We start from the raw sequence: 13,516 nt of genomic DNA, 5'->3' as shown, positions 1-13,516 counted from the left end.
TGACAGGTTTCACAGGTAGCCTTGCCTTTGAAGGTATAGCTGATGTTCATGTCTGGACTGGAGTAGGTGGTGGTGGTGGTGGTGGTGGTGGTGGTGGTGGGAAGGATAGTGGGTAGGATATTTCTCATTTTAGTGCATAATGAGAGGTAGTCAAAACACTGGCAGAGAACATAATTCAGTTGCTCCAGTCCTGGGTTGCTCCTCTGTGGCCACATGGTGAGACTTTGGGAAGTAGTGGGAGACTGGAAAGATAAGACAGAGGAGATTTGTTTTTGTACATGGTTGGGAGGATAATTAGTCTGTCAAGGCTTCAGTGAGACCTTCGGTATATCTTGAGAGGGACCGCTCATCACTACAGGTGCAACAATCACGGGTGGCTGGGCTGTATGCAAGGAATGCTCCTCTTGGTATGGAGTGGGTGGCAGCTGTCAAAGTGGAGGTACTGCTGGTGGTCAGGGGTTTAGGGTTCTGGGTGTTCAGGAAGGATTCCTCTAGATGGCCCATGAAGAGGTTGGTATAGGAGGGTGCCATGCAGGTGCCCATAGCTGTACCTTGGATTTGTGTGTAGGTAATGTCTTCAAAGGAGAAGTAATTGTAGGTGAAGATGTAAATGGTCATGGCGACTAGGAAAGAGGTTGTTGGTTTGGAATCCATCGGGTGTTGGGATAGGTAGTGTTCAGTAGCGGTAAGACAATAGGCATTAGGGATGTTAGTGTAAAGAGAGGTGGCATCAATTGTGACAAGCAGGGCACCGTGTGGTAAAGAGACAGGAACTGTGGAGAGTTGGTGGAGGAAATGGTTGGTATCTTTTATATAGGAGGGTAGGTTCCTCCCAATGCCTTACCTCATAGCTCATATACCTATAATAGACCTGTTCCATACATCCTCCCACCACACCTCCACCAGTACAGTAACAAGCATCACCTATCCCATCAAAGGCAGGGCTACCTGTGAAAGCAGTCATCTGATCTAAAAGCTCAGCTGCAACCACTGTGCTGCATTCTATGTGGGTATGACGACCAACATGCTGTCTGTCTGCATGAGTGGCCACTGACAAGCTGTGTTCAAGAAACAAGTGGACCACCCTATCGTTGAGCACGCTGCCTAACATGACATCCTTCATTTCGATGGCTGCTCCACAGCCTGTGCCATATGTATCCTTCCCACTAACACCAGCTTTTCTGAATTGTACAGGTGGGAACTTTCCCTGCAATATATCCTACATTCCCGTAACCATTCTCGCTTCTACCTTCATTAGTCAGTGTCCTCACCCACCCAGCCCGTTCCCTGTTCCCATTCCAGCACTACAGAGCCCTCATTCCACCATCACACACAGTCTTTTTACTTCTCTCCTTTTCCGCTACCTCCTCCCCCACCCCCTACCCCCACCCTTCACCTGCCCTCCATCTTACCTCCTGACTGCACATAGCTGCTCTACCCGCTCTCTACCTCATCCCTGCATCCTCCCCAGCAGCACTTCACTGCTCCCCACCCCTACCCTACTATCCCTGCCCCTCCCCTCCCCAGCCTCCTCCTTAACCCTACCCTGTCGTCACTCCCATCATGCACTGGGGCTGCTGCTCGTAGTGTGGTGACAGTTTCCAGAGACTGCAGTCGTGTGTGTGTGTGTTTGTGTGTGTGTGTGTGTGTGTGTGTGTGTGTGTGTCGTCTATTTTTGAAGAAGCCCATACTGGCCAAAAGATTATTTGTGATAGTCTTTTTGTTGTGCCTATCTGCAACTCAGCATCTCCGCTATATGGTCAGTAGCAACTTTCCTTTTCATAATACTGTTACATTCCGTCTTGGATTTTCCATTGTTTGATTTGAATTTTATTTAAAGTTGTACATCTCCTTTGGAATATGCTTGTATTGCCAATGTTTTGAATTTCCGGTAGCCAAGATTTTTCTGGACTTGCTTAGGCACAAGGTACTGTCTTGATTATTATGTTAATGCAAATTATTCCAAATCATTTAATCATAATTACTGATTTGACCCTAAATTGGGATTGCAGTTGCCTTATGTGTGGACACACCCTTAACCTATTTTGCTGGTTGATACTTGATAAAATTTTCAGTTGATTTTATGCTGATTTTAGCAGAATGTTTGTCCTCTTATGTGTTAAGAGCGTGTTTGATTTAAGTAATAATAATAAAAATAATAATAATAATTATTATTATTATTAGTTTTCCGAAAGTACTTTGAAGGCCTTAAGTGACCTTTTCTTATATCTTTGCTGTTGCCCTTTGAACAGCTTCTGATTTGTAAGTAAAGAATCTTTTTTTTTATTTTTTACTGTTTTATATTTATCCTGACAGTGTGTTTTGTGGTTTGTTGAGGTAAAACCATTTGTTAAGCCAATTATTGCTGTAAGCAACTAATTAGCCTTAAGCTGTTGCTCATAGTTGTGTGTTACCATTGTATTTATTTATTCATGCTATTATGTGGTGGTAAAATAAATGTAGCCACTCAAATGACAAATGATGCTCTTCTGTTTTTGCCCTTCTATGTTTGCCTTGCTCTACCCCATCCTGTGTTTTAGGGACTTCAGCATTGTGCCTCATTTGTAAATATTTTGTGTACTTCATGTGGAAAATATACTATAGAATGTAGTTAGTTACATGTTCCATAGATCACATGAATGATTCTTTTATTGAAATGATATGGAACGAGTAAGTTTACAGGATCTGTGAATGTTATTAGTGTTAACAGTAATGAACATATTTTTTTATTCCTACTCCTACAGCTACACTTAAAAAGTGCAGTTTTTTTAAATAAAATGTCGTCCATAGAATACAAAGAGTTGTCCTGGGGACATGATTTTAAGTTAGGTTGGAAACTTGCTTTTTTTACCTGTTAGATGTTTTATGGAATTGATTTGATAACAAAAAAAATGTGTGCTTCATGTGAACTTCTTTCTGAGTCACTGACAGTTCTAATAATAGGTAATAAGGGTCGATTTTCCTCTAGGGTTGAGGTACTGAGATCACTATTCTCAAATTGAGATTGATAATTTATGATGAATTTAACTAGGTAATATCTTATTGTGATGGTGCAGTTAAAACGCCTAAATTGTTGAAGAGGTGCATACAGGATGACCACAGGTGAACAACACATATTATTCTTACTGCTCAGTGCTTCTTAGTGATGAGTTACTCCAGAAAATTATTCCAGTGAGTGAACTGTTATGGGGGGGACCGGTGCCCCGAGGTTGCCTGTAAGATACTGCTTTACCTCATCGGCTTGTAGCAAACCAGAGTTTTTTGTTCATTGAGGCGTGTACCTTCCTCGCAGCACATGCAGTGAAGCCAAGGCCCCCACTCTCCGAAACAATGTTCCGACATTGTGCCTAACAACAGTCTCTGAAGTATGCTTAGAGTTTACAACAGAAGATGTAAGGCGGTGCTGGCCAGTCCTCAAGTTAGGAAACCTTGGGGTGCGAGTTGCCGTACCCATACCCAATAATTTTTGGCGGAGCTCCTTTGGAAAAACACAACCTTTCTTTCTGTAAATTGTGGAACACACTTTGTCAGGACTGCACTGAGTCTTCTCCTGCTTGGTGGACCCTGCCGACAGCTGTGCTACTGACAGTGTGGCCCCCCAGCAGCACTGAAACATGCAAAGCCTCCCACCTGGCACTAAAGATGCCTACAGTAAGGTGGTGTCCCCTGGGTGGGCTTTCAGAAATGTTTCAATTATTCAACATGACATTTTTAGTCCGTTAAGTATGATTCAAACCACTTTTGCAAAAGGTATAAAATCCATGAAATTTGAGTCTTTCTATGAGCATAATGTGATTCACACAATCAAAACCTTGGAAATATCACAAAAATACCAACCGGCGATATTTATTATTTATGGTTTATAATATTTGATGAAATAATGTATAAATTGCTTTCAGGGATGTGAGCACACATACTGGCATCCAAACTGTGATATGCTGAGCAAATGGTTTTTATTTAAATTTGAGACTGCTCTTGAGTAAATTACTTTTTGAAATACTTTGGGGGAAAAGTGTCAGTACAGAAATTGGGTGATGATTATTTAAGTATTTATTGTCATCTCTCTTATAAAGATGTTTAACAATTGCATATTTTATACTGTCTGGAAAAAGTCACTGTGCCAGTGATGCATTACATATTACGTCATTAAGAACATAACTTATTAATGCAGAAGAACTTTTCAGAATTCTGTTTGGAATTCCATCAACACTGCATGAGTTTTGTTTTTTTTTTGAATGTTTTTAATTCTATTAATTTCAGGGAAGGATGTTGGTGTTAATTTGAATTGGCTTAAAGGTTTGTGGAATAACATTTTAAAAATATATTCTCTCGCTTCTCTAACTGAACCAATTAATATTATTTTTGCTGACTGTTAAAAATGCTTGCAACTTATGAAATATCTTTCACAAAATTTCCATTTAGTTTAATTGTTGTGGTACCTTGAGCATTGACTGGTTGTTCTCTTTCCCATTCCACAATGTCAATATAGTTTTTGATCTTATTATCTGCATTATTAATTTCTGTCAGAACACGCATTTTTAATGACTTTTTTAATGCAAGTAACGTTGGATCTTAATTTATTCTGGCCTCTACATAAATTTCTCTTTTTCTCTTACATGAAATTTTAATCCGTTTAGTTACCGCATTCACAATTTGCAGTACGTGTTCTTGTTGACAAAATGACTCCAAAGCTAAATATGTTGGTATGCAAATATATATTACAGTTACTGTATGTGAAGGTAAAGCAAATATCTGTAAGCAAGTGATTACATAATGCCACCACAAAGAAAACCAAACTACTCTATACCATAATACTGGGGTAAAATAATTTTCACCTCCAGAATATGAATAACACACCGTCATTGTTAGCCATACCTGCACTAGGCAGCAATTAATGCCCAACTGCCTTGAAATATTTGATAATTCTTCAAATAGTGAAACATGGTACTTGCATTTTGGCTTTTCAAAACTCATGTATTAGGAATAAATATGACACTGTTCTTTATTTTCTGAGAAATCTGTGAAATATTCTCGGGTCCATGACTTCCTCTCCATTGCCATCAGTATGCATTACAAGTATGGAGTTAAGTACAGCTCTCTTCTCCCCACACCAAACAAATTATACAGTTCAGATGAAAATTATGAATATTCCTTGTGTGGTGTTTGGAATTGTAGGCTCACAAAGTTGCACTTAAAATATCTGCTATGAACAGACAGCCACAGATCTGTTTATTTCTCAGCCTGTTGATCATTCCACATTTTTCCAAGCCTATTGTTGACATCAGACTATCACCTAGCCATGAAATCGTGATGTCAGAAGCATATTTCCATTCCCAAGAGTCTCATGAGGCATACTTTATGAGAAATTCATCAAGCTCTCGAGAGCCTTGAGGCATGCCCTCGCATTTCTCATCTGTAATTACACGATTATAGTGATGCATTGCAAAACTGTGTTTTTCTATTACAAGTTGTCTGCCCTGATAGCTGAGTGCTCAGCATGATGGATTGCTGTCGTACGGGCCTGGGTTCAATTCCTGGCTGGGTTGGGGATTTTCTGCACTCAGGGACTGGGTGTTGTGTTGTCTTCACCATCATTTCATCCCCATCCGGCACGCAGGTCGCCCGATGTGGCGTTGCATGTAATAAGACCTGCACCAAGGCAGCCGGACCTGCCCCATAAGGGGCCTCCCGGCCAAACGCTCATTTCATTTCCATTACAAGTTATCTTCTGCAAATTGAGTGTGCTCAGAAGAACATTGTACAGCAGGGGCCAACCGAATGAGGCAGTGTAGTTGTTAAGACACTGACCTCGTATGCAGGAGGATGGAGTTGGCTCTTTCCAGCCATCCCGATTTTTGGTTTTCTGTGGCATTTGAAGATGTGAGCCAAATGCTGGGATGGTTCCAATCATCTGTCCTTGTAACAAAGTGTAGATATTGTGTGCGCATGAGACTGCGAATCTATGTGTGTGGGTTGGGGGGGGGGGGGGGGGTTCTGTTTCAGAAGAGGGCTTTTTAGCTGAAAGCTAGCTTGTTTAGCTGTCTTTTTTTGTTGTGCCTGTCTGTGGTTGAACATCTCAACTATATGCTGAGTAACGATCTATCCTCTTCGTAATATTCTTATTAGTCAATCCTGGATTTTCCAAATCCTGTAGTGTTGTGAGCTGATCCCTGGATGAATAAATAAATAGGTTTAGGTAATTTTTGGAGACTAGAAGCTACAGTTGCAGTACCAGAACTAGAGGGGTGACATTTTATGAACATAACATGTTTATGAGCTTAATTTTACTTGTGTAGTACAGTTTGTCTTTGCAGCCTTTCCATTCATTTTATGAATCTAACTCCGTCCATACAAATGAGATACCATTCATGCAATATTATGTTAGTTTCCAATGTTCTCACCCTTGGCGACCTTGAGTAGGACACAAAATATATCGACAGAATTGCATTCGTTGTTTACCTCTGACAGGATTTGATTTTTGATATAATACATGGCTTTTTTTGCAGAGAATTGTTGACAAGAAACAAATATAAAAGCAGTTAGAAAATAGTGCTGTGAAAAGGAGTCAGTATTCAATCATAGGTCAATTTCTCAGAAGTTTTTGGAAAGATTGGAATGCATATTCTGAAATTAGAGGCAAGTCTCATCCCTGTGATTTCAGACATTTGTTGGCAATGCATATTTAAACCTGACAGGACATTTCGCCTCTAAGTTATTTACTGTTGTTAGTGCAAATATATCCCATGGGTGGTTCTGTCAAGTAGACTCAAGATTTTATGTCTGTTAAAATATTATCATAGCCAGGAAGTTATTAGTTCTTATCATATAATGACTTTTGTAATATCCTCTGAAGCTGTATTTTTTTATCCTAAGTGTGTGTGTGTGTGTGTGTGTGTGTGTGTGTGTGTGTGTACATGAACAATATCAGTTTAAGCAAATCTGACTTTTTTTTTTTTGTTTTGTTGCTTGTTAGCAGAAGTTTATAGTATTTGTTACCACTGTGTCACAGTATTTACTTAATTCTAATAACATTTTTATTTCAGTATGTCAGCTTGTGTGTTGCAACTTAACACCATTCACCTCGCATGTTTTTAGTAGTTTATTGAATAATAATACTCCAGAATGGGAAAAAGAACTCAAAAAAGAAAAGTACTGGAAACCAATATCACTGGGAACCAAAAAAGATGACCTACAAATCCCCTACTTAGCCTACGCAGACGATCTTGCAATAATGGCAGATTCTAGTGAAATGGCAGTCAAACAGATAGAAACCTTAAAAGAGTGTGCAGGAAAAGTTGGCCTACAAATATCTTTTGAGAAAACGGTGTTTACAACAACAAATCTAGAAATTTCTAAGTTACAAACCAAATATGGAGAAATTAAGAGGGTACCATACTTTAAATATTTAGGAGAGATAATTTCTGAAAAATACTCACAACAAGAAAGAATATTAAAAGCTCGCAGGGGTCTAGGGCTGGTCCAAAACATTTACAATAAAAAATGTCTATCTATAAATACAAAAATTAAACATTATAAGTCGGTAATTAAACCAATAATGCTATATGCCAGCGAAACCTTGACACTTAAAAGGAAAACAGATATGGAAAACCTGAAGAAAGAGGAAAGGAAAATCATTAGGAAAATTCTGGGACCAAGATGGACCAACGAGGGGTATACACTCCTGGAAATTGAAATAAGAACACCGTGAATTCATTGTCCCAGGAAGGGGACACTTTATTGACACATTCCTGGGGTCAGATACATCACATGATCACACTGACAGAACCACAGGCATATAGACACAGGCAACAGAGCATGCACAATGTTGGCACTAGTACAGTGCATATCCACCTTTCGCAGCAATGCAGGCTGCCATTCTCCCATGGAGACGATCGTAGAGATGCTGGATGTAGTCCTGTGGAACGGCTTGCCATGCCATTTCCACCTGGCGCCTCAGTTGGACCAGCGTTCGTGCTGGACGTGCAGACCGCGTGAGACGACGCTTCATCCAGTCCCAAACATGCTCAATGGGGGACAGATCCGGAGATCATGCTGGCCAGGGTAGTTGACTTACACCTTCTAGAGCACGTTGGGTGGCACGGGATACATGCGGACGTGCATTGTCCTGTTGGAACAGCAAGTTCCCTTGCCGGTCTAGGAATGGTAGAACGATGGGTTCGATGACGGTTTGGATGTACCGTGCACTATTCAGTGTCCCCTCGACGATCACCAGTGGTGCACGGCCAGTGTAGGAGATCGCTCCCCACACCATGATGCCGGGTGTTGGCCCTGTGTGCCTCGGTCGTATGCAGTCCTGATTGTGGCGCTCACCTGCACGGCGCCAAACACGCATACGACCATCATTGGCACCAAGGCAGAAGCGACTCTCATCGCTGAAGACGACACGTCTCCATTCGTCCCTCCATTCACGCCTGTCGCGACACCACTGGAGGCGAGCTGCACGATGTTGGGGCGTGAGCGGAAGACGGCCTAACGGTGTGCGGGACCGTAGCCCAGCTTCATGGAGACGGTTGTGAATGGTCCTCGCCGATACCCCAGGAGCAACAGTGTCCCTAATTTGCTGGGAAGTGGCGGTGCGGTCCCCTACGGCACTGCGTAGGATCCTACGGTCTTGGCGTGCATCCGTGCATCGCTGCGGTCCGGTCCCAGGTCGACGGGCACGTGCACCTTCCGCCGACGACTGGCGACAACATCGATGTACTGTGGAGACCTCACGCCCCACGTGTTGAGCAATTCGGCGGTACGTCCACCCGGCCTCCCGCATGCCCACTATACGCCCTCGCTCAAAGTCCGTCAACTGCACATAGGGTTCACGTCCACGCTGTCGCGGCATGCTACCAGTGTTAAAGACTGCGATGGAGCTCCGTATGCCACGGCAAACTGGCTGACACTGACGGCAGCGGTGCACAAATGCTGCGCAGCTAGCGCCATTCGACGGCCAACACTGCGGTTCCTGGTGTGTCCGTTGTGCCGTGCGTGTGATCATTGCTTGTACAGCCCTCTCGCAGTGTCCGGAGCAAGTATGGTGGGTCTGACACACCGGTGTCAATGTGTTCTTTTTTCCATTTCCAGGAGTGTAGATTACAGAAAAATTCTAAAATTGAAGAATATTCTAACATAGAGATAGACATGAGGAAGAGGCGTCTAAAATTCTATGGCCACATAATGAGACTTCCCGATCACAGACTCACAAAAAAAATAGTAAGATACGTAGCATCCCTTGTTAATGGAGGAGAATGGATCAAAAATGTAAAGAAAGATCTGGAATTAGCCAACGTTACTACTGAAGACATGAACAAAAGAAACAATTTCAAACTTAAAGTTGACAAATGGGAGGTCAAACCAGAGACAAAAGCGCCGAGAACTGGAACAAAATAGAGCGAAGAAAGAAAAGCTGAATTCTCGCAAAGAATGAAGACCTGGTGGGCAAACAAGAAGAATAAGAAGCCCCAGAAGTGAACCATCTTTACTTAGCGTCTTCCATGTTGGGAGCTTTACGACTAATAATAATAATAATAAAAATACTCCAGATTGCTTTTGCTTTATTTTTTGAGTGTTTCATTTTTGTGTGCAGTCCATGGCTTTTATGACTGGCTTGAAACTTGTTCAGAGTTGTTATAGTGCAGTTTCACCTGTAGGCTTCTCTGAATTAGGCACACATTTCACTTCTTGGCCCAGTGTAGCCCTTCAATCCCACATATCAGTTATCCCGTTTCCCTACTTCTGTTTAATTTTACTTTGTGTGTTTTAGAGGAATAAGGGACTTAAAGTTCTAAAAGGATATATCAAGAAAGAGTTAAATTTTCATCAGTGATGTCTCCTCTGTAAATATATTCAGAATTAAGTAATCTGTAAACTCTGTGACAGAGTCATTGTGTGTGTTTTTTTTATGCAGAATTTTTCTTAGTATGTTTTATTGTCAGCATTTGACCGTCATGTACGAGTAAAGTGGTAAAGGTGCAGTTATGTCGAAAGCCAAACAGAATGCTTGTTCATAATTTTCTGTGGTTAGCTGTAATATTGTTCTATTAGGTTAGAATTTTGGCAAAATCAGAAATAACATGTGGCTACACTGCACATCAATCTTATTATGGTGATCATATTTTTGTGTTAAACTTTGTTGACTTTACCATCTCACAAGCAAATTATCACATTCCAATCCAACCTAGGCCTTGGGCTATGTTACAGGGCAGTTTGTCAGCATATCTAGATCTATCACCAGCATCTAAAACCAGTATAATAAATTCACATTCTCTCTCCAAAGAAATAAGGTTTCTGCAGACTAACACTGAACATCAACAGATTGCCAACAATAGCATGCCACAAGAACTGCCAAATACCATAAGTACACTTTAGCCAATAAACCACATATTTTTTGCCCTTGCACCTAAATCTGTGAAGCTATTTTATCAGTCTCTATCAACACCCTTATGCACATTGAAAGAAATGCATGTAGTAAAATTTTGAAAATGTTGTCATACAGTGACGAGGAAACCTATAAAATGACAACTATGCACTCACTCACTCCCACCACTCAAACTGACCACACAATCGGAGAAAGAGTAAAAGGTGCTGTAAATGAGATCTGTTAGTACATGAAAATTGTCTCCCTAAAATCTTGAAACAAAAATGTTGGACAATTCACAAAACTTTAAAACTCTAACCATGTTCATTTGAATGTTACCTAAAGTAGAGGGCAGATCCATCAACAAATCTGCTGCGACCTGCTGGTCGGAAAATAAAGCACAGTCCAATAGTACAAGAAGTATATGAGTTTATATATGCAAACTTGTGGCACAGTATTCAAGGACCCAATAGACACAATATTTGCTTACCTGTAGGGGCTACGATATATAGCTACTCCCTCTTTTCATTTACTAGTTATACAATAGTGTGTCATTCTTTTTATCCATCTAGATGTATCTGTTCAGTTTAAGCAATTTCCAAATTATGTTGTGATAAGTATTACCTATTGCCATACCAGTATAATAATGTGGAAATCGCAGATGGCCAACTGTACCAAAATATAAGCTGTACTGCAGTTGCCACAGATCAGTATGTGCTGTTATGAAAATAAGCAGCCCACTAATAATGGTGCAACACTGTCAAAATGTATGAATGAAAAAGAAGAGAATTGTGTTTGCTCAAAGCAGAATCATAGGGGGGAAAGAAAGACTGCTGTTGTATTGCTTTTGGTCCTTACAAGAGCTATAAGCAGGGGTCTGTAGTATATTCCAAAATACTTCGTGTAATACTGGTTCCTGGAAATAATGCACAAAATTATGGGAAATTTCCAAAGAAGGTATAGCAATTGCATTATGAGTGGGGGACACAAGCTAAGTAACTTACTGTTTCATAGCATGCATAAATAGCTAAATTATATGTATTTGAACATATATGAAATATTTTTGTGAATCATATTTTGTTTTTATTTCAAAAACTAGGGTATTCTACCTGTTATGTATTGTTCATTGTACAGTGAGACAGTATATAGGTATGGTTTGATTTTGTTTCAAGTGCTAAAATTTTATGTACAGAATGTTGTTATACTCACCATATCCCATGAATGGTCCAGATGTTCTTTACAGGTGGAAAACTGCAAGTATGCTGCTCTTCCTTTTCTTTCCACTGCAAACAGACAGTTACTGGCCAGTGCTGAGTAAATATAAGTACATCCCAGTCATGTTCCTTTGAGTTATTTGTGCTGTGAATCATGAAGTGTTTGTTAGTGTTTGTATATTGCAAGTGTAAAGAAGCGTAATTGCCATTTTATGTTCCTGAACGTCATCTCCTGTTAGTGCATTTGTATGAAAAACAAAAAACAATTTGTGCGCACACAGAAGTTGTTTCGCAGTTTCATTTTTATTTTGGTTTGCCACTTACTGTTGCTCTGTCATTGCATTTTGGAGGTAAGTACGCAATTTGAAGTTGATCATTATATTTAAGAGAAATAAATTTAAAAGTAATAACAGCATTAACTGTTTGCTTAAAGATTTATAAAAGACATTTATAGTTCTCTCAGTTGTGTGTACTTCCTGCTAATGATCTTGATTTTATTGTCATTATTTATATAGTGAAGAAATGTCATGTAATCTTTTGGCACAATCAGGACTTAGTTAACAGGATTTCATTTCAGTAACTCTTATTAGCTGAAGCAACAAAAATATCATACCTGGTATAAACAAGTATTACATGCCTGTGAACCAAATAAAGTAAAAGACAAAGAGCAGTATGATAACTATGCGCCCAGAAATGTAGGTAGTTGGGCATTATTCCACTCAGAAGTGATAAATCGCCCAGGTAATTTTCTTGAGTTATTAAAAATATCGTGTTCCATATAAAGAAAATACGTTGCCGTACTTACGTGCACATTGCAGCAAAACTGATAATTAGTAGACCTATTACTTTAATCTTTGTCATTTTGTGTAGGAGCACACTTTCTCTGTCAGTTTGTATATTCCGAAAATGGTTTAGGTGTTCTGTGAAAAGACGACCGAAAATTTACGTGTACTTCAGGGAAATGGTAGATGTTTGACGTATGCTTTCTCACCAGGCACCGAGCGCTTGTGGTGCAGCGAAAAAAATTAGTTTTCTGCTTAACTATCTGTCATGGACCAAATGCACACGTCGTGGGATTAATTTTGTTCACTTCGGAATTGCGCCAACACGCACTCAGATAGGACAATAAAGTCGTTATCAATTCTCACGTCTTGTCTCCCATACGCCGTGTGAGGGAACTACGCTCAAGGTCGTGTTCAACAGCTGACATTTAATGCGCGTACCAGCTGAGTCTGCGCTTCTTTGACGTTGTGGACTTCTGGTCACAGATTAAAGAAGATTTTACCACTAGAAAAAATTGCGAATTAGTTGCACTCGAAAATAAAATAAGTCTTATTGCTGCATATCTGTTATTGTCAAAGTATAAACATAATTATTTTATTGCAGTACCACACAATATCGTGTCATACTCACTAACATGTTTTACTTAAGAAGGGGAAAGTGCATGGATGAACTGTTATACAAGGATATATCTCACCCTTTAGTCAACAGGTCTTCTTTTTCGTTATGTTACGCCAATGTTTGAAAACTGATTCCACGAATGAGTTACGTTAGCGAACTTTCAGCATTGCAGCGCGTCGGCAATCATAAGTATCGAAATAATTATGAAAAATCATTATATTTTATATTTCTTCCGAAGAAGGCGTGGTTACCCACGCTGAAACCTATGTAAACACCATTGTGCAATCGAGGCGGGTTTTTCGTAATTATTTAGTTACTCTTCACCGCAGTTCCGTACATTGATCTGTAGCTCTGAGACAGCGGACGAAAAGTACATGTTCTGTGTTGAATTCTGACGCCGTTTAGGCATCCGGTATAGTGTGAAGTTTTCTTTTACTTGCTCACATTTTTAAAATCGTTTCACATGAGAGTCCAATGTGAGATTTCTCGCCTCGAAATGGCAAACAGAATTGTGTCATTACAAACATGACTGTAG

General features: G+C 40.2%; 1 protein-coding gene and 1 long non-coding RNA gene across 3 annotated transcripts in view; one reads left to right on the top strand and one right to left on the bottom strand.

The window, feature by feature from the left end:
* The window catches only part of LOC124802446, a 34,159-nt gene extending 22,264 nt beyond the window's left edge, over positions 1-11,895 (top strand). The window contains exon 3 of the long non-coding RNA XR_007017120.1: positions 11,610-11,895. This is a non-coding gene — a long non-coding RNA (uncharacterized LOC124802446). The remainder of the gene's footprint in view (positions 1-11,609) is intronic.
* LOC124802445 (ribonuclease Oy) overlaps positions 1-12,795 on the bottom strand; it is a 61,536-nt gene extending 48,741 nt beyond the window's left edge. The window contains exons 1-3 of one of the 2 annotated variants that reach the window (XM_047263230.1): positions 12,572-12,795; positions 12,386-12,500; positions 11,576-11,725 (exon numbers count right to left, since the gene is read on the bottom strand). In XM_047263230.1, the coding sequence (XP_047119186.1) occupies positions 11,576-11,725; positions 12,386-12,441 (206 nt within the window). In that variant the 5' untranslated portion in view covers positions 12,442-12,500; positions 12,572-12,795. Of the gene's footprint in view, positions 1-11,575; positions 11,726-12,385 lie in introns of both variants that reach the window. The other variant, XM_047263229.1, reaches the window with a different exon arrangement.
* Between the last annotated feature and the right edge of the window lie 721 nt (positions 12,796-13,516).

Source organism: Schistocerca piceifrons, chromosome 6 (genome assembly GCF_021461385.2).
Source record: "Schistocerca piceifrons isolate TAMUIC-IGC-003096 chromosome 6, iqSchPice1.1, whole genome shotgun sequence".
In the NCBI taxonomy this organism is placed as follows: Eukaryota; Metazoa; Arthropoda; class Insecta; order Orthoptera; family Acrididae; genus Schistocerca; species Schistocerca piceifrons.
Note: the sequence above shows the minus strand (reverse complement) of the source record. Positions and strands in the feature narration are given on the sequence as shown.